Source organism: Pteronotus mesoamericanus, unplaced genomic scaffold (genome assembly GCF_021234165.1).
Source record: "Pteronotus mesoamericanus isolate MK-2021 breed Mesoamerican mustached bat unplaced genomic scaffold, CSHL_Meso_final contig_69, whole genome shotgun sequence".
NCBI lineage: Eukaryota > Metazoa > Chordata > Mammalia > Chiroptera > Mormoopidae > Pteronotus > Pteronotus mesoamericanus.
In genome coordinates, this window is record NW_026555237.1 from 1,221,697 (window position 1) to 1,248,988 (window position 27,292).

A 27,292-nucleotide genomic window follows, 5' to 3' on the forward strand; every position below is an offset into this window, starting at 1 on the left:
TTCTTTCTTTCTTTCTTTCTTTCTTTCTTTCTTTCTACTGAGTGACTTTTTTTATCTTTCTGGTCTGGTAAGCACAGTAAGTCACTTGTCACCCTAGAATGTTTCCACCACTGAATCCATCCTGTTGTGTTTCTGCTCTACTTCCATCCAGACTTTTATGATTTCTTTTAGGGAATATCTGTGTTTCTATATAGAAAAGTAATAGATGCCTATTGAAAATTCATAAGATGCAGAAAAGGTTAGAGAAGAAATAAAATCTCCATAAGACCACCATTAGGAAGTAACCACTGATAGATAACAGCCTTCCAGAGTTTCTATTTCTTATGCTAAATGTATGTGAATATTATGTGTATGTTTTGTTATTATAAAAATGTGATTATTTTACTTCTGTGTTTGATAAGCTGTCTTTTGTTTAGGTTTATAGGTATATTTCCAAGAAAAAATTTTTTTTTACATTATCATTTACAATGGCCTCATGGTATTCCTTGGTATGGTTGTTGCATAATCCCTTTAATCAGGGTGCTACCTATGAACATCATTACTCAACTTGATCGACATTCATTCAGTGGACACAATACTGCTCATCTGCTAAGTTCTGCATTAAGTGATGGGGATATCAAGAGCACTAAGGATGTAGGAAGCGCAAACACATGATTACAGAATGGGGCAATGCACATAGAGTGTGCTGCAGCACAGAGGAAGGAATAGGCCCATTCCCAGAGACTTGGAGCTAAGGGACTAGAGACATTTCACAGCTGACTGTGGTGTCTATTTTACGATGGATACACAGTTGGAGCTTGCAAGTGGGCACAAAGGGAAAGAGTGTTCCAAGGGAAGGAGGAACAAGAGGTACAGAGGCAAGGTGAAGGAAATGAATGAATTAAATGGCAGACACTAAACAACCTACCATGTTTCCCTCACCTCTACAGACATTTGTCAAGAAATGTATTGATGTCTAAAGATTACTGTGCTCTTGTCATTTTAAAGCCAAAATAATAAGTTGTCATGAAAACTCTTCAATATCAGCTATGACCATCCTCTTGGTGGTTTAGCTTTTTGGATTATGATGAGCTCTCAGCAATCTCACATTCTAATAGACATGATTGATGACTCAAGACTGGCAGCTGGAAGAACAAAGATACAACAGAGAGCAGTTCTATATAATGCCACCCCTCTGTGTTTGAGGGTTCATTGTCCTAAAAATACTCCCTTTCTTTCCATAAAATTTCAGACACACAATAATCATAATTAAATAACCTGCTTTCTTTAAATTCCAGTTAGCTATGGTCCAATCAGTATTTCCTTATTTTGAAAGAATTTCATTGTTTCACCCCTGCTTATTTTTAATTAGGAGATGGATATGATTTCACATCTGAGTTTCTTGTACTTCTGTTTACCATGAAGAGTATTGGTGAGGGGATGTGATGATGGGAGGGAGTGTGCACAGATCTGAACATCAAATGAATTCACCAGAATTGTTGAAGGTTTCACTCCCTGTGTGTGACAAACATCTGGTGTTTATCTGATGGTATGTAAATTATTTTACAGTAGTTCATCCAAGTCCCTTTGAGTTCTACTGGCTACTCTTTGAGTTATATTATGTAGCACCACCAGCAGAAGTGACCTAATATGACATCCTGCTTCCAATATAAAATTCCAATACTGCTGGTAGAATGTCTACCCACATCTTACTTTTACCATGTTCACACACAAAGAGAAGATATTGTTAGACAACAGATACAGAACAGAAAAGCCCAAGTTTTATTTTATGAGGGAGGCACACTAATAGAAGAAACTAGCTGTCCTCATCTACTTCTTGGGCGCAAGAGACGGTGTCCCAGCAACTTCTTGGGGTGAGGGCCCCTCATGGTGTGGGTTCTAACCATGCTCTCGACTTACTCTTTGTTGTGAGATGTCTACAGGTAAAATCCACGTGTGCTTTATGGCCATGACATTGTCTTAGTAATGACAGGAAACACATTTCCCAGATAAAGAAAAGCCAGGAGAGATACACATTTTACTTGGAACCACGTGAGAACAAAGCCTTCTTTTCAGCATCGTGTAGCGAATCATGTAGCAAATCTTTGCAAATTGTTTTTTAGGCACTAGCACACATCCTCTGGGCCAAGATATGAATATTCTTGCTTCCTATAATAATACATAAGCAGCTACTAGTAATTTCATACTGTAGAAAGCCTCATTTATGAAATTAATATCTGTTTTGCTCAATAAAATACTGCCTGTTGAGCTAGAGTGGCAAAGGAGTGGTTACCAGCTTTTAACAGTCTCGCGGCAGGGCAATGCAAAAGCCTGAAAAAATAAGGAAAAAAGAACTGAGATCTGATTGAAAACAGGAAAAATATTTTTTGGTAGGGGGAGTGTGTCAGATTTTTTTTTAGAGTATCTCTGATAACTCAAAGAGCTGTTAAATTTGTCACTGGACTCTCCAAGCTAAAGAAAATATTTTTTTGAACAACTGTCTCATTTCCTTGGATAACACATGTTTTCTGACCAGCATGAACATTTAAATCAATGCTGCCCTAGGATCTGTGGGCTGAATTCATGGCATCTTAACAGTATGTAGATTTGGACTTTGTTTTCCAATTTTATTTTTCAATTACAGTTTATATTCAATATTATTTTGTATTAGCTTTAGTCTTGAACTTTTTATAGTTACCAATCAAAATATAACCACTTTATATTTAGTGATACAATTCTCTTTTTATGTATTTTTCACTATTATTGTACTACATAGAAAAAAATACTGATGGCTAAGACTATTCTTATTAATAACACATTCATGGAGCAACACCTCTGTGTCCAGAATTTTATTAAGAGCTAAATTTACATACACTATTTCTATCAATTCTCATAACAATCATACAAGGAAACTTTTATGGACAAGCAATTGAGTAAGAAAGGGACGTGTGTACCTTGCTCAGAGTCACATAACTTACCAGGACTTCCGCCAGATCAGATTTGTGGCCCATGCATGAGCCTTTACAACTCTTGCTGTTCCCCAATTCATATTGTAAAAGCAGAAATTATAGAAAGATAATTTATAATTTTTAATAAAAAATAGTTATCCTTTTAGTTATCCCTTATAGATAACCCTTATAGTTATCCTTTTTGGAAATTAAATATTTTTGTAAAACAATGGAGAATACGAAACCATTTATGATTACTTTGGCTATTAGTTTAAAATATACACTGGCTATTACAAAGCAAAACTTTGCAAATGATTCAGTTATGCTGTAGAAAAATAAGATGGTAGTGATGAAGCATTTTAAGCAAAAGATAGTGAGGAGACATTTACAATGTTGATAAATAATTAAAATATTCAAGTACAAGAAAAGTGCAAAGCAAAAAGAACCTCACCAATTTCCTTTTCTAGTCTTAATTGCCTGACTCAATCTTTCTTTTCATAGTTAAATTAAAGGAAAGCATTTTCTGGCATGGAAACAAACTCCTGGTTGCAAGAAAACTTATGCTAATAGTAAAGCAATCCCGAGTGAAGGAACAGATGAATTTCCCTGTCAGAATACAGGAGCCTACGAGCTAAAATAACAGTAGATAAAGCTGGAACAGACACAGAGGAAAGAAATGCTGGTTTCCTTAAATGCCACACAAAAGAACGACAAAGAAAGGGGAAAGAAAAATGAAGGCCCCAAACAAGGGCTGACCTTTGTTTTTTGGGCTGATAAAAGGAGACAATGTTTGCATGGGCTTTGCTGTGTCTGGGTGCATGGCACCTTCTCTCACTCTCATGTTAACTTTTTTGCATATATTAGAAGCAACTAATTAAAAAAGAAATATTTAATTCTGGTATGTTCTTTGAACTGGCGTTCCATCTGGTTCTGTTTGAATTGTAAAATCTGCTGTAGTTGTTAAAATGGCAAGTGGCATTGGCAGAAAGAAACAACAGGGACTCTGTGCAGCAAGTTAATACTACAAGCATTTCACCTAGAGATATTTCCAGAATCCAAGCTATTCAAATCACTCCAATGGGGAAACCATACCTATCGAATGTGAAGGAGGACACTGCTCTGGGATGGAGACACCACCTCTGGTCTCCCATCTCCTCAGTGTGACAGACAAAGAACTAGGCTTGCGAGCAGCGTATGGGGCTGCAACACCCCTGAAAAGATTCAGCTCAATTTATGAAACATATTTAAGACAAATATGAGCAGAGTGTCTTCACATATTCTGCTCAAAACTTGAGGGTTTTTTTTTTTCCTTCCATATTTTCTAGATCAGATACTATTATGCTCAGAAAAATTAGATAAATATTCCATTTCAATTCCTCTCTTTTAAGAAACTTGTAAAATCTGGACATCAGGACATACTATATTCTGATGACAGGGAAGGAGAAAATGAAATAGTATTGGGATTCCTACAGACTCTGGGATACCAGTAATCAGCATCTAGCAATTTAAAACTACCGTGCAGAGTTAAAGGGAAAGGCAGATTAAATTTCTGTGCTTTAGAAGAGATTGTTTTACATTTTTAAGACATACACCAAAGTGTGAACTCATTTCTTATGTAAAGTGAAGTCTTTTGCTTCAGTACCAAATTAACATGTAGATGGGCCTCTCAGAATCCTTCAATAGCTCGGTCAAGAAGATGACATTTACATGGCCCCCTCTTCCAACTAGAAAATGCAAGAGGTATTTCTGGGCAGTAAAAGATTTACTACTTTTAATTAACATTTTTCAAATTCTTATTTATAAGTTGCATTAAATTTAAAACCTGAGTCTAATCCTTTGATGTGGAAAGAAAACAAGCACTCAGAACAGACCACGTAATCCCTAGAAACTTGGTTAAGTATTTAACTTGAAATTAATTGGAATTTCTTATGAGGGAAAAATAAGTACACCACAGCTTTAAAAAATTTACAACAGTCATATGCCTTCTGGGAGAGTCTTAGCATATTCTCTTGTGAGATGGGTTTTATCTGCCAAGAATTAGCTTCTCCTGGGTGGACAGCACAGGCTGGCACAGGCTGTCCTGCCATAACTCTTGGTTCCATCTTCTACTTGTTTATGTGTGATACCAATGGAAGCTAGAAAAGCTCTCCTAGTAGAGGACCTCAAGGCTAGGGATTGAGTGTGTGTGATATTCATGCACGTGCAAGCTGACTGGTCAAGTGATAGCGTCCCAGCTGACTGTAGGAATGTGATTCCAGGTATCTCCCATAAAAGCAAGCACGTTGTATACACGGATCTCTGGATCTTGACTTTTGCCTCTTCCAAAACAAAGGGGGTCCAATAATGAAAGAATGGATTAAAAATGGTCTGGATTAAAACAACTTTAAGACTTAACAGCAAAATGTATTATCTCTGCACAAAATTTCAGTAAAACTGTGTTCTGTAGATAAAGCACATATTATTGTTGTTTTAAAAAACATTTTGGGGCAAACAGTAAAGTAATAAACTGAGTCAGGATGCATGCTCATGTAGATGTGTCTTAAAGCCCAAATGCTGTTTTGCACACATTGTAGATGTGTAAAAAACATCTGAGAGTGTGAAATTAAACTGGAGGACAATGAGTGTCCAGAGAAAAACATTCAAGCCATTAAATTCAACACACATTTATTGTATGCCAGGCTATGGAAGCAAGTAGGTCTATGAGGAAATAATAATATAGGACTGAAAGTAAAAAGCGCCACCATGTCAATAGATGAGGCATTTTGGAATTCAGAAGAAGGAATGATTACTTGTGGAAGAAAAAGAAAAGCCTTTGAGGAAAAGAGGTTATTTGAATCATTCAAAATCAACCTCATAGGATAAGATAATACTCTCCTTGGAAAGGGGCCGGGGTTGATGAGCTAAAGACAGGAGAAACAGGAAAAAACACCCCACTCAGTTGCCTACATTTCAAGATATCCAATGTGTTCAACATTTTCTTTCTATCTAATATCTCTTGGTAAACTACCTTTGGAGAGCAAAGACAAGTGTCCTCTCCACCCCAACACCTACCACACATCAGTCTTTGTGTGGGCCTTTATGTGGTCCACATGTCCAGGCCAGGAGGTGCTTGGTCAGTGACAGAAACAATGAAGTCCTTCTGGTAACTACACTGATTCCTGACTGTGCACTGCACTGCAGTGCTGTGGAAATTCCACTGGAATGTGTGCTTTCACTGCCTCTGGGATGCTCACTTCCCTGGGAATGAGACCCAAACCGCAATCTGCCTTAGTCAGATTTCTCTCTTGAGCGGAATGTCACACTTTGTGGTCCTATCCTATATTTATATCTACATTTAAAATAAAACATTTTAGTGAAATGGCATAAAAACTGAGTGATGTTTTCTTCAGGGATTCACACTGCTGTTGAAATCATACAATTTGTTCCTCAAACATTTAATGAGAGGGCAATGATTTCAGAACATGATCTTGTAATGGTGGTATTTTTGTTTCTAATATCTGTTGCACTGTGGAGGGAAGTTGGTGACTGGCAATTATTCATTTATAACACAAAAAAGTGCTAGATCCTTGGGTGAAAGAAAGAGAATGTTATCAGATCCTTGGTCTCTATTCAGTGAGGGAAAAAGTTGAGTCAACAATAAATCTCAATACAGGCTGCATAAAAAATACTCTCTGAATTCTAATCAATTCTAGGACTACAGGGACTATAGGCAGCACGTGGTAGCAAAAAAGCAGAGGCCCCAGGACTACATCTGAGGCTTCGACATTAAAGGGTGACCTGGACAATGTTAAGCAAGTAAATTAGCCATTCTAAGCCCTAGTCTTCTCCTCTCTCCAAAAAAACACCAATGCTCAGCCCATTTAGTTACTTCTCATAGTTGTTATGATGATCATAATGATGAATTTGTACACACATTCATCATAAGAATGTGAATCTAATATATTTTTTCTTAGTCATTTGAGTAATTTGAGTAGTCAAGTGAGTGAGTGAGATTGTGTGTGTGTGTGTGTGTGTGTGTAGTTTTGCCTTTAGTTCCTAGATTATAACTCCTTTGAAAGAGAGACAAAGTCTTCTCTAACTTTAAATTCACCTAGCCCCACATACTAGCCCATAATTCTTAGCAGATGCTCAATGTTTGTTGAATTTAAATTTAATGCTGGGTCAGTCCAGTATTGCTGGAAAGAGCTGAAGCTTCTTTCTTCCAAACAAAAGCCAAATACCCATCATTAAATTCAATGTTACAGTGTTTGGACAAATAACATACTCTAATGTCAGGAATATAATTATTCTTATCTTGGTGTTTATAACTGCAAATATTATAACTACTCATAAAATTTCCAGTCCTTTGAAAAGTTCACTGTTTAAAGCTAGACCCAGCTAAATGATGAGCTTCATTGGCCAGTTCAATGCCATGTGAAACCTCTTTCATTTATTTCTCAAATAACCTCTTATTAACTTAGTAAGTGCCCCTCCTCCCAGAAGTTACCCCAAAGGGTAGCAGTGCTTAACTCATTTCTTCCACTATATCTATCCTGATCTCAAATATCTCACTCAAACCTATTCTCGACTTTTTTACTTTAGGGTTAAATTATTTGCATGTATGATGGCTGTCCTCAGGATGTTTATGTATTTGATGTTTACATTCTAGTTATCTTAGACTGCTCCTCTAAACCTTCCTATACTGAAAAAGTTACATCAAAATTTCATTGCCTAACCATAGGTTTCCATGGTTTTACTTAATGAACATGTGATCTCTATAAGATGTTGGAATGATAACTTTATGTGGCTAAGAAACAACTGCGCATTTTAGTCATTTTGTGACCTTTCCGTTTCTTTGTCTCCTGGACTTTGAAAAGCAGTCCCACGAGAAGCACTAGAGTTAGCCCTGCACCGAGTGACAGTGACCTCACTATGGACACACATCTTTCCAGTCTAGCAGCAGTTTGAAGAGATTTTTAAACCTAAAAGACCACGAACATATTAAAAAGCACCTCAGGTAAGGTACGTTTCTGTTGCAAAAGCTGTGGTTCTATGCTACCCATAAAGTTTTATCTGTAGTATCGGAGAGATTCCTAAATGACTCAAACACACATTTGTACTCAAACGGCATTTGTATATTTCAGCAGAAAGAAAATGGCTTGTTTATTATTAGTTTTGCAGTAAGTTGGATCTTTAATTTTTCCTTCTCCTAAAAGCTTGGTTTCAAAAGCAAACTCAAGGATGAACTTCTGGAAACTGAAGATTTGCAGATGGGGTGATGGTCTAAATCAGTCTCTTGGACTATAAACTCTGACAGCACTCTTTTACTCCAATTTCCCAGGTATTTCTCAGTGATTTAGGTGGACCTCTGATGTTAATGAGAGTTTCACGTGCTAACGCAGAGTCTGGAAGTGCAGGTGTCCAAAGAAAAAAGAAAAACTCCTCTCCTTGGCATTAACAATCCTTCAAGGAGCTGATGGGATTATGGAGATTAAGGTCAGGCACTCACCTAAGGTTATAAAGAGTGCTGCCCCAGAGACAGAAAGGAGAGAAAAAACAGGCTGCCTTGGTACAGCTGCTCATCAGAAATGGTGTGTAAACAGTCTCTGAAGGGATAGCAATTATTGCTGAGAACAGATAAAATGAACTTCATGATTTGATATTTGGTCAATGGCGATCATTTCCCTGTTGGAAGCTAACTAGTCAGCCAGGAAGTGCATATCGAGTTGTTTTGATTTTTTTTTTTTTTTTTTTTGAGGATTGCTTTTAAAGGAGGTGAGGAAAGCCTTGAAATTAAGCATTTGCAAAGTTATTCTCTAAGAGAATCATCTGTAATTACAATTCACAACTGATATTCTATAGCCCGTGGCAGGAGAAAAGCTAGAAAGATGGCAACTCCATGGATGTAGGTGAAAAATGAAGATGAGGAAGGGAAAAATATTACAGGTGATCAGTGACCTCCATGCTCCTCCTGGAAGAAAGGGACAAGGCAGGTGCTCTGAAGACATGCTGCTTTGCCATTCAAATGCAGTCAGCAGACAGAACTGCAATTTTTTTTCATGTTCTGAAAACAAATCTAGCTTTATGAATTTCATGCATCTCAGCCTGTGTTGCAAAATGGGAAAAGTGGACTTGCATGAGACCACTTTAAACCACAGGAGAACAAGCACAGATGTTACACTGGATGCGAAGTGGTGTATTCCTCCCCCAGTACTGGCCAAAATCCCTGACATAATGGAAGCTGTGATTTGCATTTATCTAGTGGGACCATTCTTAACCCATGGTGGGCACATCTATTTCAGTGACAGACTTTGGAAGTGATAAGAAATGAAATGTTTTCCCCGTGAACATGGCACACTCAGTTGTGTGTGTGGGTTTGGTGGGGGAGATTCTTCACAGAAAACATGGAGTGCTGACAGAAGCATCCCTTTCGTATGACCAGAGCGGTTAAGTTTTTGGAGCAGTAAGAGTCCTATCATGTTGTCACTATACTTTCAGATGTAAAGTTAAGGATGAGAACACAGCACTTTGTATGGTTTTAATAAAACTGTCAGCATTTTAAAAGACAGGGAATGAACTGGTTTTGCATTTTTTAAAATTACTTTTGATAAAAAAGGTTTTAATTGAGGTGAATTTTATATGAAACCCATGAATATTCTAAATAGATGTTCACATGAACTCTTATGGAAAATAAAATAGCTCTTAGACTAAGGAAAATAAATTATTGTATTATAAAAGTTCATAATCCGAGATGAATTTCAGCATATATAAATCATACCCCAAATTACCTGTTCCTGCTTCCTTTCCTTTTGTCCTACTCCCCGAAAGGTACAGAATGCCCAGACAGAAGTCATGTAAGAGGCTTCCCATATTTGCCCCAATAAACAAATGTATTTTAAACCAATAAACCACTATGTATTAGTGGTTGATTTAGAGGAACGGTTATGTTAAATAAACAAATGCATTAACTGATTTTTCTTTACATGATAAATGGCTGCTAAAATAAAGAATTCTTTCTATCTTGGTATTGGAGATTCTAAACATATAACTGCATCCTTATAAATAAGTGCAATATTATTTAGAAATGTAAGTTAAAGCTACATAAATAGTATAACGTATTTGCTATAGAATATTGTTGATCGGCAGTCGCAATGAATAGTCTGGATTTTTAAAATAATGTTTAAAAAGCTAGGTCAGTAAAATTCTGCATGTTACATCCTTATGACTGGGGACTTTAAAAAAAATGTTTTTCCGTATGAGCTCTGTGTACCTCTTGAAATATCAAACACATTTTCTTCAGTATTTCACATGATTTGCTAATGTCTTTTCTTTACCATGATTATTTCCCTCTAGAAAGTTTCTACTTCATTTCTAGACCCTCAAGCTGAAGGCTCTGCCCAGTTCCTTGGACCTGGGTAGCTATTAGCCTATGCCTCTCCCCGGATCTAGATCTTGGCCTTTCTTGCTCCTTGAGGTGAGCTCTAGCTGTATTGGCTTTAGTCCTAAATAAACACACCAGGTTGTTGAGGAGGAAAGTGACTGTGAGGACTTCCTTCATACAGCTGAATCTCTGGGGCTTCTTTCTCCCTCACTTTTCTGTATTACTTATGGCCTGTAACATGCTCAGAATTAAATATGGCTTTTACCTTCTTAAAGAAAAAAAAAAAGAGTGGATCTTGGCAGGACTTGAAGGTATTGACAGTCTGTAATGGTGGGTATGCCCAAGCCTTACAGATATTTCCTTCAAAGATTGAGAGACATGCAAAATGAACAGTCTAGGCCTCCCCCTCATCTCCTTGGGTAGGGGCGGGCGGCACTTCCCAGGGCACCTGCACAAAGGAACTGCAGGAAGCTGGTCCACCAGTGAAGCTTCTGTGTGAAATCATGAAGTAAGCTTCATGGTGAATCCAATCTAAACAGTTACTTGATTTAAGAAAAGAAACTTTTTTCATTAAGTTTTTTTTTTTTTACTAGGTGACACCTCACATGATTATTAGGAGTATTTAAATGAATTCCAGCTATGCTCCGTAAATTTGTATTTTCATGTAGGCAAGCCCAGAGTACCAGCTGATAGAGCAAATTTATTTTTAATAGAATTACAGAATCTTAAATGCTTAAAAGGACTTCAGAAACTAGCGGGGCCAATCACCCATCATTCCCTGAGGGGTTCCATCAATAGCCTTCTCAGACTTACTAAAAGAATGAAGGAACAGACTTTTTCTGCTAAATCCAGAAAATGTAGTTAGAAGTTTAAAGCATTAGAATTGTAACAGAAATAAAACGTTGGTAAAATTAATACTTCATTCTTCTGAAGGAAAGCAATTAGAAGAATGCCACAAATGCATTTTTAACCCCTTAAGGTGAGGGCTGAAAAAAACTGCACAAGTCACTTGCACAAGTACATATGCGATTTTCCAAGTCATAACATGCAATAAGTCTCAAGTACTTACTCTGTTCAGTAGTTGGAAATATAAAAGCACAATGCATTTTATTGCTATTGTGATTTATAGAACATTTTTAATTTAATTTACTTTCCTTTATCTGAACAGAGAATTGAATGAAATCTGAAAGCTAAGGGGGTAAGGTGGAGAAAGGAAATAAATGTGTGTGTGTGTACATTTCAGGTCAGCATCCAAAATTGTTATTTTGATGTGGATAAAAATTGCATTTTGATTGCTTTCAAATGGTGCATTAAGTGGGGGATATACCAGGGCACATAATACCCAATGCATGTCCGGGCTTTAGAATTCCTAGGGTGTACCTTTTTCACCTTTGGAGGAGATTGCTGTGGATGTGCTAGAGAAGTTTCAAACTGTTGGTTCTGCCAGTTCTGTAGAACACACATGTTTTTGCTCTGGGGCTTTCAAATTACGATATGAAAGTTATTTAAAGCTTAGGAGTTTGTGTTACATTACACGCTGCATAAACATAGCCATTGCTCCTAAATGTGAACATTAATGCACTCTGTAAAGGTACAATTATTACCGCTGGGACAGAAATCAACAAATCCCACCAAAGGAATTTCTTACAACTGCTATCATAAAGTCTGTGCATGTTATGGATTTCATTAACATTTTACTCCCTGAGGATTCCCAATTGCACAATAACAGAAGTTCTTTAAATTTTAAACACCACAGACAGGAACAGCCTTTCACCCAAAACAGATGTGAAACCATCAACTTTGCCTTTTTATTGGACCATGGATATGAGACTGGTTGGGTAATTGATAGCTTTTAATGTGTTGTTGTTTAGATTACAGAATTGGAAACTTAATAGTATTTTTTTCCCATGAAAAGATAAGTTAATAAGCAATAGACAGACTTTTCAAACACAGTTCCTTACTCTTGATTATATCTGAAGGTAAAAAAAAAAACACCTTTGACTTGCATACTTCAAAAAAACTAAAAGAGGCAAAGGTCAGTGGCACACAATGTCCAGGTGTGGAAGAGCTCATTTCAATCTTATTTTCCCTAAATCTTGTCAATTTGACTTGTGATTTTTGTCCTTGTGTTTCTTTTCTTTAATTTTATCCTTATCAGTGCTTTTGGAGACCTGAATGTGCAGTATTCTAAAATAACATCTGTATTTATTTAGCTAAAAATAGTTCACTTTTAAAAGCTAAAAATAGTGAACCTTAAGATAAATAAGCAAAGAAGTTTATGACGCTCTTTTCCTGCATACGGTAAACAGATGACTCTGTATTTTTGGCAAACAAAAGAGCTACAGTTCTATTCAAATATCTACGATAGACGGTTGAAAAGGGACAAAAACCAGCCGAACAACCAGTTATTTTATCTCTCCAAATGTTGATTAAACTGACTATTTAAAAATGATTTGATTAGGATTTGGGGCATCTTCTACACCCCTGGTTTTCAGTGGGTGTTGATTTTACCTCCAATAGGACATTTAGCAATGTCTGGAGACCTTTTTGGTTGTCACAATGGAGATGTGTATGAGTGCGCGCATGTTCGTGCGTGCGTGCGTGCGTGCGTGCGTGCGTGTGTGTGTGTGTGTGTGTGTGTTAATGGCTTCTAATGGGTGGAGGCTAGGGATGCTACTAAACATCCTGCAATACACAGGACAACTCGCCAACAAATGGTATAATTCTAAATGTCTGTATTGTCCAGGCTGAGAAACTCTGCTTCTGACATAGTCCAATCATTTGTTTGAGTTAAAGCTTCTGCAGTGAGTGTTCAAAATTAATACTATGCTGGGGTTTCAGTGTTCTTGCATGATCTTTAGGAAATCATCTTCAAATAGGATCCATTTGCACATATTGTTGCAGTTAAATAGTAGCAAAGAAGTGAGAGAAAGGACACTTATGATACTAGTCCACGTTTAGTCATTAACTAGTTATGTGATCTTACACATCCCTTAATCTCTGAATATATGCAAAATAAGGAATTTACACAAAGTGAAGTTTGCATCTGCTGTTAGCCTTACTCTTACTCTAAATATCTTAGGAAGAAAAAAATAGTCTTCTAGAGTATAACTATGAATGTTGGCTACAAGTAGACATTGGTATAAAACATTAAGAAGTCAAAATTATGGCAAAATGGAATGTGCATGCTAGAAAAATTAATTTATTTTTAAGTGTAATTCTTCCTAAAATGTGGTTCTTTTAATACTGTCTTTTCAGTAATGCTTCATCATAAAAATCTGAGAGGTTTCTTTAAATGTCATACATTTTCGTCAAGGTTTGTTGACCTGAAATACCCTCATTCTAACTAGTAAAATCATTTGGCTGATTTACAAAACTGATTTAAGTGGTCAACTTAACCAAAATAGTTAAAATCATCTTGGTATTTTTATATGAGCAAACAACCAGTTATAACTGTCTAAATAATTATGCTACATGGGCATTGTTTTCCCCAAGTCATATCCTCCTTAAGGGAAAAAAAAACCCTCTGAATTTAATCTGTTCCTATTTATATTTCCTATATGTATATTTTCTTCAAGTCACTTCTATAATATGAAAAAGGCAAGGCACCAGAGGAAGCATTAGGAAAAGCTCCCAAGAGGACAGTAACTAGATACATGGTTTTCCTGGGTGGAAAACTAGTCATAGAATAAAGACCTGTGATGCAGGAAGGGTAGGATGCAAAGTGTTCATTTTATGTAGGAAGTAGAAGTCAGTACAGAATAAGGGTAAGAGAGCCAAACTCTCACCTGGGGAATTTTTTTAAAGCAAATTAGCTCTCTTCCAGATCAATGTTTTAGCTAAAATAGCGTGTTAGTATTAGTTCCAATAAACAAGTGGCAGCACATGGGTGCACACAGGCGCACACACACACTCACACACACAGAACACCTGGGAAACAAACGTTTAATTGAACAGCTGTATTTTCCCTAACTTTTCCAACATTATATAAATATTTTCTTTTTTAATATTTTTATATTTTCAAGTCTACAGTTCAATAATACATCATCTGTATATTGTGTTGTATGTTCACTACCACAAGTCAAGTCTCCTGTCACCATTTTTCCCCTTTTACCCTCTCCTACCTCCCAACCCCCCTTTCCCTTTGGTAATCATCCTTCTGTTATCTATGAGGTTGTTTCCCCCACCCCGCTTTAATCTCTTCACCTTTTTCACCCAGCCCTCCAACCTCCTCCCCTGCCCTCTCAACATATTTCACACACATCATGCCAAATTGGGGCAACCCAGTGAGCTATTTTTGTCAGTTCTCTAGTTACACATTTATAAAGTATAATTTTATTGCAATTTCATTAATTTACTAATGCTCTGAGTGAGACAATGCATGCACTACAGTGCCTCGTTTATAAGCACAGAGAGTTTACAATCAGGATAACGTGGCTCAAAATATGTTCTGGATTAGTCAATTTAGCAGGTAAAACCAATTTTGAATACAGCATTACAGATTATAAACCTGCTGGAAACTAGCAATTGTATGAAAAATCAAAAACTACTTCACAGTAGTATCCACTCCATGCTCAATACATTAATATGAGAGAATTAAAGATTTTCCCAGAAAGTTTAGGAAAAAAACTATATATGAATCTTATTAAAATAAATGATAATCTACAGCTTTAAGGTAAATTCAGTTTCTTCCTTCAATTTTAGGAGATAATTCACTTTAAAGATAAAAACAAGGGTCTGAAATAAATTCTTCTAATGGAATAAGCAGCACTCAATTCCCTGGTCTAAAAGTTGTTAAAACATGTAATAATACTGTGTCAGAGGGAATATTTCCAAGAATTCATGAACTGTTTAATTCCACTTGACACTTAAAGGGCATCCAGTAAGCCCCTTCTTAGCTCCTGAAATCAAAACAATGCCTTCAAGTTATCTTTTGTCTCCAATCTCAGAAAGTCATAACTGATGACTGAATTTTGTAGTCATGACAGAGCTACTTTAGAAGTTGCTGGTAGCAACAACTCAGCCCTGGATGTTAGGGGAGCCTATGAGTAGTCAACCTTAGAGAACCTCTTGGACTAATGGGGAGACCCTGGGCTGGGGGTTAGGAACCTCGCTGTGTGAATGACAGTCTCTTCTGTGACCTGTGAGGCCCAAAGACCTCACATGGCTTTGTTGCTTTCGACTGTATAGTTGGCATGAGAGTATCTGCACAGCTTACTTCACATGACTGGCCGAAGAGCTATGTGAACACCTGCTTCACCCTGGGCCTTGTCAGACTGACCACAGTGGTGATTCCCAGCTGCTGTCTGCTGTCACTCAGTGCCTCCTGCCTTTCTCCCAGATCTGTGGAAGGAAGTCTACTTCAATTGTGTAAGACTGATTTTTCCCACCATTTGCATCTCTTCACCAAGTCAGGATTCTGCGAATCATTTAACCTCTCTGGGCATCATGAAGATACAAATAAAAATCTCTGGTCTACTTAATTTACATTCTAGGACTAAAACAGGATGTGTATGCAAAAGTGTATTTTAAAAGGAAAAGTGCTATTAAAAAACCTAGTATTTGTTATTAGAACATGTCTTTCTACCTTTTATGATGGCAGAGAAGAAACTGGAGACTATTACGCTAAAGGAATTAAGCCAGTCAGTGAAAGACAAACACCATGTGAGCTCACTTCCGTAAGAGCAATCTAATGAACAAAATAAACTAATAAGCAAACTAGAACTAGAGGCATAGAAACATGGAAGAGACTGACAGCTGTAAGAGAGGAGAGGGGAGATAAGCACTGATTGAAAGAAGGTGAAAGGATTAGTCAAAGAACATATATGAAGGACCCATGGACATGGACAACAGTGAGGGGGCTGACTATGGAATTGGGAAGTGAGCTGGGGGGAGAGGGGGTGAAGTGGGGAAAGTGGGACAATTGTACTAGCATAAACAATAAAATATTTAAAAAAATAACATGTCTTACACTGAATTTGAAAATCTACCAAGCAACCTAAAGGTCTCGGATTTGACCAGTTCCTCATATTAAATTTTAATGAGGGCACCTACTCTCTTTGACACTCCACTGAGCAACCAGAACTGAATGTGTGTGTATGTGTTGTGGTGGGTGTGTTTTGATTCAGATCAGCCTGTCTCCTTATTACACTAAGGTCTTTTCTTACTGGTATCTGCTTTCAAAGGTCCTTCAGTTGGAAACTGTGGAAATATTATGCAAGAGAAATACATAGAAGGCAAAAGGAAAACATGGAAACAAACTTCCTGACAAGGTTAACACTAGCTCGTGTCTTCTAGAACTTTTCCTCATATAGCAGAATAAACATCTGCACTTTAATATGCGGTGGAGAGAGAAGACACCCTTGCGTCAGCTGGTGATGTATTCTAACAGCTACAGACTCATCTCCCAGGGCTCCTCATTCAGTGTGATTAATCCGTTAACAAGGCCGATTTACCAAACCACGCAGGTTGTGGATTAGAAGCCAACTACTTCCTGCTCTTCTGGAATAAGTGAAGCCATAAATAATCTAATACCAATTTTTCCTCCCACAAAATACAATGCCCTCAAATTTGTAGAAGAGTAGAGTGCAGCTTGAATTGGTTTGTCAAGTAATTCTATGACTGAAGTCACTGGAGGGTATGGTAATCGATTAGTCCCTGATGCCATTTTTATTTCTTTGGATTAACAAAACTCATATCCCATCCAGGCATGATGTCTCTTCCTTTTTGTCTTCTTGTCTCCTGGCATTTTAATCAGGGACACGTCACAGCTGTTTTGAGGAAAGTGCTCCCAGGAGCTTTCGTTAAAGCTGGAAGGATAAATCTGTTTGTAGTGTGATGAACACTATCATTAATAAAACACTGAAATAATTAATGAATTAAATTCTGCTTTGTGTGTGAATAGCTACACTTAGGATCTCTGAAAACCTGTCTCCTGAACAGACAGGTTAGCTATGCGCTTACTTGTAAAGATGAAAAGAAAAAACTGACACTGTGTTTCTCCAAGATTCATAGCATTATAGACAACTACAGCGTGAATGGAGAAGGTAACATTACCTTAATTTTGTAGGAAAAGAAACTCAGTTTCAAAAAGGTTAATGGCTTGGGCTCTAATAACGCATTTGAAAATTAAGATTTTTAAATAGCACCATTGATAGCCTGAGTCTCCTCTTTGAATCCATGATTGTTTAACCAAAAACAAAAGCAAGAGAAGATTAAATTAATAATAAGAGAAGCAGCTCTAGGACACAGAACAGAATGAATACTTTGAGAAAAATGAGCAAATTTCATGGTGTAATTAAATCTGCTGTTGACAATTAAGAGGCTTCAGCTGCTCAGGATATGAAGTGGCCTTTGGAGCAGGATATGACCATGTGCAGACCTATGAGTTGAGACTTCCCTTCGTGCTCCTTCTCACTAAACTGCCTCTTGTTTTTAAGCTCTCTGGCAGACAATAGATCTCACAGGAAGCACCATTGTGAACATTCATATCAACGGTTAATGGTGCATTGTTTCTTTTATGTCACTCAGTAATTTCCTAGAAAAAACAATGGGAACTGAAGGCTGTTCCTGTCTTGAAGTCAGTTTCCAATATTGCCTTATTAATTTAACACATGCAAGTGTTTGTCCTTGTTGCTACAGCAACATGTTTGTGGGCTCTATTTGATGCAAAATGTGAAAGAGCTGAAAAAGAAAACGGATGCCATCCACATACTGATGTGCACAGGCAGAGAGATGTCCATGAGCCACGCCTCCTGTGATAGGGCATGTGCCTTGTACCCGCAGTCCAATTATGTTGTACTTGGATATTTTGTAAAGCATTCATCCAATAAAAAACAAGGAGCTAACCACTTCCACGGAGTTTTTGAAAAGCTGGAAACAAATGAAATTATTCATAATTATGTGTTGGGTGAATGTTAGGTGCTTCTACCATGTACACAGACACAACAAGCATGGCAATGAGCCCTCTGACCTCCTGAAGGAGGAAAAGCTCATTTTACGTCAAGGTGAGCAGACACTAAGTTTCTCTGACGTTCGCCTTCTAGGAGGATGAAAGAGCAAGGGTCCTGCATTCCTGGCTTAGAGGGAGTAACCACCCAAGTCATGTCGGTGTGTGCTTTCTCAGTGGGGGGAAAGTATAGCGGAAGTGAGTGATGCTTCACCAGATCCACCTGAATGCATAGGGACAGTAATGAATGATAAAGATGCAGCATACTAACAAGAAGCAGGTGCTAGAGTCCCACAGACCCTGCTTCTAAGCCCAGTCACTAATTGTGACCTAAGGTAGTTAATAATTTCTCTGAACCTCAGTGTTCTCATTTTTAAAAAGAGGGTAATTGTATCTCCTTTGCAGATTGCTGGATTAAATAAAAATGTCAAGTATTCAGCAAGGTCTGGCCACATAGTAAGGACTCAATAAATGGTAACTATTTTATGAATGGTACAATTGTTAACTATGTCTAGCTCTCTTCTCTCTAGTACATGTAGAATTGCTGCTCTCCAATGCATAGCGTGGTTGTGGGACATACTTTGGCAGTAAAGTGTGGGTGGAAGTGATCTTTTCGAGGGAACGCAAGGGCCAAAGTGTTCTGCCGCACTCTTTCCTCCTTTGTCTTGATGAGAGGCAACATTTCAGATGATGGCCGCTCCTTTGTGTGGGTCCTGGTGCAAGGAGATGTAGAGCGGCCCTTGGCTAACCCGGTGGAAGGTAAAATGAGCAGAAAGTAAACCTTCCTGTTTGGTTACTTCACTTCTCTTAATTGAGCTCTGATGGAAGAGTTGGAACATTTGAGATTTTTTTCTTCTGGAGCAATCTCAAATTGCATCTAATTCCTGAGAATGATGTAAATTCTGTCCTGTTGAGAATGCTTTGCAAGAGCCTCCTTTGTCTCCATGTTTCTATGGACCGGCCTTGCACAGAAGAATTGTTGCAGCTGCAATTTCAGGCCTTGCAAGACCACTGCCCCTAAATTATTGAGAGCTCTCCACATTACCAAGAATAGAACTACATTACCATACAAACACGCTTAGCATTGCAAAACATAAGCTTTCCTCTAGAGGCATATCTGTCAATCATACAGAGCCGCTTGCTGGTTTAAGATGTGGAAAAACAAGTTACCAAGAAATATTTCAACATAGGCAAATTCATTTCATTTCTGACATAATCTAGAGCTGGATTCAGCTATCCCAAGGTAGAAGTCTCATCTTTTCTCACCCTCTAGACATTTCTCAGCATTATCATTTAGAGGTTAGCATGAGTTCAGTTTCCTGTAATAGGCCATTTCACTTTAAGTATATGTTAAACTAATATTGACCTTTCCAAAGTAAAACAAAATCTGGTATTTTGTTATCAAAAGACTGAAGCAGCAATAAATGTGGAAAGCAGGGGATTAATCATCTCGGTTTTTCCTTGCCTAGAATTCTCTCTGGGAATTAGTCATTTTCATATATTTAACAATGAATGTAAGACGGGCTCTGCCTACTCTCTTCAAAAGGAAGCCTGGCTCCTTCAGCAAATCACTTTGTATAATTTGCCCACAGTTTAGCCCACTCAGCTGATATGTGTGTTTCATTTGACAGTGGGTGAAAAAGTTAAGAATGCAAGCAACAAGCTTCATGTGGGAGTATCCAGACATCAAAATTGGGCAAATTTGAGGATTGGGAGTGGTGTTAGGATTAACTCCAGAGAGGAGTGAAGGGTGTGGTTATCGGTTGGGGGTGGGGGGAGGAAAGTCTGTGGGGGATAGAAGGGTCGTGGCAGGCAAGGGAATGCCAGAGCAAAGTGAGGAAAGCAAAAACAAGTTAACTAATAAGAACATGAATATGTGCTTTTCATACACGTATGTGTAAACATAATCCACAAAGACAAGTGCCCTCAAATAAACTGCCTCCTGGGCATGTGCTATACTGACCTGTGTGGAAAAGTGAACCTCAATCCATTCCGTCCCTTCTTCCACAAAAATAAACAAGTAAAAGAAAACAACCTATACTTAGGAAGAATTATTTCATGCAAGTCTATAAGTAGATTTAATTTACTTCATCAAGGAAATAAACATCTGTTGAAGTAGGAAGCATACTAATAAAAACCGTGCAATTGTTGGAAAAAATCAGACCTTTCAGTATTGCCAAAGTGAGACATCTGTGCTCAAATTCTGTAAATAGTTGTATGTACATATCTGAGAAGACACATGGATCTTCAGGGATATCACCTGGGCCTGCTTAGTTCTGATGGGGTGCCATTGTGACATGATGATGCCACAGAGTGACTTGCTTGCTGCCCTTTGGCCTTCTTTTCTCACTGGAAGGCATTTAGCAGGCACTGCTTTTTTTTCAACAACCTTTTAAGATGACCCAAATTGTCTCCCACTCTGAATGTGTCTGGTCTCATGAGACATACCTGTATCCACTCTCGGAAGGAATCTTCTCCAGGGGTCCACCCATTCTCCGGGTAGTTTAGGCGGGAGCGTTCTGAGGACCAGTTGGTGCTATACTGGGAAGAAGCTGTGATGTGGTCAGAATGAATCTCTCCTGATTCCATGCCCAGAGCTTCCATACATTTAAAATCTGAAGGAAGGAAAATCACCCAAGGTCATTAAAGTGCAGGGCACCTATGGTTCTGTTTTTAATCTGGCAGACTAAAAAGTTCATCTTGTGTTCACACAAAGTTTTACTAAAGATGACAGTCAGGGACTTATTAAAACATAGCATTAATACACGCATTTTCATGGCAATTGTTTTTATTTCTGTTTTGTTTGTTTATTCTGTTTTATAGAGTCCACATGCAAATAAAATCATATGGTGTTTTTCTTTCTCTGACTTATTTCACTTAGTATAATATCCTCTAGATCTACCCACGTTGTCTCAAATGGCAAGATTTCGTTCTTTTTTATGACTGAATAACATTCAATCATACAAGATCTGTCTAGAGGGTAACCAACCATGTAATATGAAAAATAGAGACATTTATTGAAAGATACAAGATACAAGAAACACTGTACATAGGACAATGATGCCTCAGGCCCCTTCCAAGTAAGCACTTTGGGACCTCACACAGTTTTCCCAAACACCATCAGTTGCCCTGCCATATTTTCCTGAATTTCATCCATGGTCTCAAATCTCTTTCCTTTCAAATGTGATTTTAGTTTTGGGAAAAGCCAGAAGTTGCAGGGCACCAAATCTAGACTGTAGGGGGGCTGAGTCACCTGGGTGATTTGACATTTTGCCAAAAAACTTGGCATGAGATGTGATGCATGAGCTGGTGCATTGTCATGATGAAAGTGGCAATCACCATTTGCCCATAGCTGCAGCCTTCTGAATCATCTGAATAGTTTCCATGGAGAAATGTTCAAGCTATGCACAATCGGATGCAGATTCATTGCTCTACTCGCTCAGTAATTTTGAATTCAATGGCCACACAGTACACATGCTCACTCAGAGGCATCTACTGCCCCCACTGACTAGTACAGTGAAGGAATCATTGTTCACGCATGCACATTCCAGTCCACTCTCCTTGGCTGCCAAGTTACATGGATGTCATGCAAACTATTCTCATTATATGAGTATTAAAAATGGCTGGACTTTTTCTGGGCAGACCTTGTATATATGTATCACCTTTTCTTTATCCATTAGTCTATCAATGGACACTTAGGTTCATGGCAATAATTATTTTAATGCAAGGCTATGAAGATCTCACAGCAATTAAATATTTTCCCAGCTGGATGTTAACAGGAATACTATTAGAAATTCCATCATTTTTAGTAAATGATGAAAATTCTGATTTATTTTCAAAGTTGAACATATGTAGGTGTCACATGGACACACACAAAAAATTGTGTTTCAATAAAATTTTGCTATGGAGTTATTTCCCCAAATATCTAATAAAAGTGAAAGGTTTTTATGTCCATTTACATACATATTCAGTGGATACAGAAACTTAACTCTCTGTCTTTCAGAATCCTTGCAATTGGCACCTAGGCCACCTCTTCTCAAGCCCTTAACTTCTCATGCTGCCTATCCCTGGCCTGGTCATGATTATTAATATCATCAATTTTATTAAAATACGAAAGTATCTATCAGAGGTAAACTGATGTATCATATGGTCCCAAAGAGCACAAGAGTTTTTAGGGCATAAAATAATAATGCCAACAATGATGACCATGTATTTTCACTAGGTTTCATCCACTCAGCAAAACAGTAAAATATGAAATTGATAAGACATATGATATTGGGAAGTGAATCATCAATTTTAGGAAAATGTGAATCTAAAGCACAAAAGTGAAAAAAGCTTTAGAGATGAAATAGAAGATTGTCAACCATCTAGAAAATCTCAGTTAATCAAAATTTTTCATTTTTTGAATTTTGTATCACAGTAAGTTAGGTTTTGTGGCATAGAAGGTTTTCATTCACTGGTTTCATATTTTTAAGGGAAGGTTTGTTATTTCTAATATAGAAATAGTTATAGGCACAAAATACATGAATTAATTGAAGTACAAATAGCTTTTTGAAATTTAATTGGCCTTTTTATTTCCCAGTTAGAACTGGTAGAAAAGGATGAGCATATCTGTAGGACAGATCTCCAAACAGCCCGTCTTCTCCCTATCCTACTTTATAAACCAATAGCTAGAACTGATGAAACACAACTTATTCATTGTCCTCCAGCTTTTTTTTTCTTGGGCCCTTCAAAAAGTTAGAGACCACATAAACTTTGAGGAAGGGCTGAATTAGAGTATTTTAATAAGATACAGACACATATTCCTTTATTTTCTTTCATGCAAAGTTGTAACAGAAATTAAAACATACTTCTTTTACATTAATACCCACTTTCATTCACATAAGAAGGAAAGACGCAACAGCTTCCCTCAGGATCTCCACGGGCCAAACCACCATGCACCATCCACTCTACAGGGCTGCCCTGTTAATGATCCACCGCAGATTCATTCCTACCATCTGTGATCAATGCCTATGCTTTTATGAATCTCAGCCCAATACATACTTGAGGATGCCAGGTAGGCAGCCTGGTATATTACATTGTTTCAAGGCAGTGTTTTTTCATTTCCCACTTTCTCCCATAATTTCAGAGCCCCATAAGCAGCCATCTCATCTACAATTTTATTAAGAAAGCACACGAGATAGTTCTTGCTACTGATATTCGTAAAACCCATTTAAAAGAGAAAAATAAATAGCTGGCAGTCCAATTCACAAAACATTTCTTTAATGTTTCACACTGCCCCAGGTATGTGAGGAGAAATAACAAAGTGTATTTATCACAGGCTTTTCAAGATGAATGAGCACTGACCTTCTGAGATGCTGCTCTGCAGGATGCTGTAGTTTGCTGAGAAGCCTTCTTTTGCTATCGCACTGTCAGTATTAAAAACCATTGATAAAATACCCGATGAGGAACGAATTCGACCTGGTGTTTTCTGTCCACAGTAACGCCCAATGTGAGGGCCAACTAGAAAGGGAGAAATGGAGAGAACATTAAAATATCTTTTCTTTCACAGTAGATGCAAGAATCACCATTTGCAAACATGTGTCCCAGTGGAACCCAGAAGTATTTTCCTACCCAAAGTGTCTTCTCTGGTTAATTGCTTTGCAATGAACATGTTGGATTAAGTTTGCAGAGAGGGTTTCCAAGTGTGCTCAGAAGGTCAATAACAGACATAACCATGTTCCTTAGGGAATCAGGAACAGAATCAAAATGCTTGCTTCAGTTTCAAAGAATGAGATCTGAGCTACAAAATTGCACCTTGACATTCATCTCAGGACCAGATTGCACACCCAGTCCCATGCATTGGTCAGCAAGGTCTCTTGGAGTTGCCTGACTTCACTCCCCTGCCTTAGAATGAAATCCCAGGAAAGGTCTATATCCTGGGAACTTGTCTGAAACCAGGGCAGTGCTAAGGGTCTGGTCCAGCCCTGCATAACCCCAATCTCCTTCCTTTTCCATAGTTTAGTCCTGGAGGTTTATTATGACAAACATCCCTGACTTGGATAAAGGATCATGTCTGACTCAGGGCTTAATGTGAACACTAATTTACAACTGTCACAATTTAAAAGGTTTGAAACTATAGAAACCAATAGCAAGTTGTAATCAAAATGAAAGGCAAATACATTTTTCTGACTTCTGTCCCAGTTTTTTCTCTCCCAACACTACAAGAGGTGACTACATTGACCTGGTGTCCACTGGCTCAGAGAGGCCCAGCAGCTGTTAACTGTGTGCGCCAGGAGAAAAGTGGTACCTGAGGAAGTGAAGGTTTGGGAATGCCTGATTTATGATGAAGTTAAACTGCTATTTTGCTTGAACTGGCCAGCCCCTTGTTGAAGTGCTTTTAGACAAATCTTGGCAATTAGTAATTCTAAGTTGCCTTATGGATGGTGCAGATGCCCCCTGGGCTTGGAGAATCTTTTCATTTTCCTGCCTAGATCAGCAGCAAGACAAAAAAACAAGTCCCATTTTCTCTATGTTTTTTTTTTCATTGCACATATGGTAAAAACATACCAGACGGTTTGGGCTTAGAGAGACAATATGGTGTGGACCACTTTCTTCTACAAGAAACTTATGGTTCTGTGCATTTCACTGAAGAGTTATTGCTTTGTTCAAGGAAGCACAGTAGGTGGACCTGTCCCAGACAGAATAGGCCTTCAATAGGGAGGTGGTGTTCCAAAGCCAGTGTGTGCAGCTTGGATGCAGGAGGCTATGGATGGGAGCAAGGAGAAGCTCCAAGTATGATTAAACAGTGAACTTCACAAGAAGTGATTGCTAGGCTGGCATCTAATCTGAGCACCCTGCTTTTTTGAGTGCTTAGATCCTTGGCTAACAGTTTTTCAGCTCTTGACTAACCCTCTTGGGGAAGCAAAAAGGAAAAGAAAAACAAAAACAAAGCCTAACCCAAAGTGGTTTACATAGTTGAGTTAGTGCAAAATGGTTATTTTGAATATCTGATACTTTTTCATATATTCAAGTAATTAATATGATAGAATTCAGTGAGTTTTCTGTGTACTATAACCCCTTAGTCTTCAGCAACCAAACTCTGTGTGTATGTGGGTTGCTTTATTATGAAGAAAACAAGGAGGTTGACCCATTTAAAGATATTGATAGAAATTATCTACAGGGCATCACATGGTCATGGACAGTGTCTTTGCAATATGGGAAGAACATTTTGTTACATTAGGCTTCCTTGCTGGCATAAGAGAGTATTTCAGAAGATGAAACTCTTGCTGTTTTTTGTTTCTTTTAATCCTGGCCACAGATCTTTCTACAAGTGCCAGATTTTCCTCATTCTGAATGTGGCCCTGCCATAATCCAACACTGTTTTTCTTCATTATGGAGTGCAAAGTTGCCCATAACATATGCATGAAAATATCTAACTAGAGTCATAAACTCAGGTCTTTTCTTTCCTCACAAAGAATCCCATTTCTGGCCTTCAATCTCAATGGAAGGCTTAGAGTCCTAGTCATACTCCCTCATTTACATTCCATTACTGTGGTTTCATAACTTTCTCTTTCTTTAGTTTGTAGGCAAACTTTTACAGCCCTAATCCTTGGGGTTGTTCTCTGATCACAACGGCCCCTGACCTATCCGAGAATACAGGGCTAAAGGGAAGCTGCAGTCACCCCCTTAGCTCTGGCTGCTGATCCCCTCCTCCGCTGTCACCCAATTTCTCTGGGGAGGGTGGGGAAAGGGTAGCCTCTTTGAAAGAGCAAACAGAAGAGAACTTGTCTAGTGCAGACTCATAATTTAGAGTCTCCATGACTCACTGGTTTATAATGTGTAAGACAAGCTGTGTAAATCTGCCTTCTGTCCCTTAGAACATTGCCCCCAGACAGCAGCATGCAACTCTCTCCAGGAGCCCTCAAGATATGAGAGTGAAAGGCTTTTTCGACTATAATACAAAGAAGTATTGAATTTTCCTGGACAACAACAAGACCTCAGACTAGCAAGCTAATGCAATATTGATCTGAGGGAGAGTGGGTGAAGTACTTTTGGCCATCATGGGTGTGTGCACATTTATGAATTTCCATGAACACAGCGAACATATTTTCTACTTCCATTCTTTTGGACCCAAGGCCAAAAAGAGGAAAAGTGTCAGAAAAACAGAAGTATCATTCAAAAATTGAATTATTAAAGAATTTAAGTAAGCAACATGCACTAAGCTATCTCTTGAGGGAGAGTAGACCTACAATTATCAAATTTTCTCAAGTATGAAGTCAATATATTACTTGTTTGTTTTAAAAGCTATACCTGCAATTGGGAACGGCAGTAATGGAATCTTCTTTATGTTTTTCCTTTAATATCTCCAATAATTACCACCCTACCTCAGAATCAGGCAATTTGACTTTCTGCTACCTTTCTATGTGAAAAAAGGGCAGTGAGCTACTATAAAGAGTAACTTTTAAAATGAGATGCTTTGAGTAAGTAAATAAATGAGGAAATCATTTTAGAAAGGTACAAGATAGACCTTGTACACTAGTCTTACAATAATGAGACTTCCAAAGGAGAGCATCTGGGCTTTGCAAATTTTCCCCAGAAAAACATCTCCACATTTATAACATTTATATTTTGGAATGTTTATATTTATATCATTTATATTTTATATTTATAGTTTAGAAGGTTAATTTTAATATAAAAGTAAAATTTGAAAAACAGCATTTAATCTAGCTTTTATGAAACTTGTTCCTAAAATCATCACTAATGCTTGCAATTTAGGTAACAATGGCAGTTTAAGCCCCTGTCCCCAGCCCAGAAGAGGGGTGACTTCACCTGCACACATATGCTGTAAGCTAAGCCTTCGTGCTTGGCTCCATAACACAGCACAGGCATTTGAGGCAGGGACCGGGCAGCATGTTTAGCTCATGACTCTCAAGCCATATGTAAACTTCCCCAATTACTTCAGAGTTGCTACTTGTGAATCCACAGAGCTTCAAAGAGCATGATAGATGGAGATGTGTGGTTCATAATGTGCATGCCTCGGATTTCCAGTTTGGGAGTAAACTGCTTTTCGTCAAA

General features: G+C 38.0%; 1 protein-coding gene across 5 annotated transcripts in view; it reads right to left on the minus strand.

Moving 5' to 3' along the window:
* The window catches only part of NRP1 (neuropilin 1), a 153,718-nt gene that overhangs the window by 55,646 nt on the left and 70,780 nt on the right, over nt 1-27,292 (minus strand). For all 5 annotated transcript variants that reach the window (XM_054582292.1, XM_054582291.1, XM_054582293.1 and 2 more), the window contains 2 exons: nt 23,582-23,737; nt 20,684-20,850 (listed from right to left, as the gene is read on the minus strand). In XM_054582292.1, coding sequence (XP_054438267.1) covers nt 20,684-20,850; nt 23,582-23,737 — 323 coding nt within the window. The remainder of the gene's footprint in view (nt 1-20,683; nt 20,851-23,581; nt 23,738-27,292) is intronic.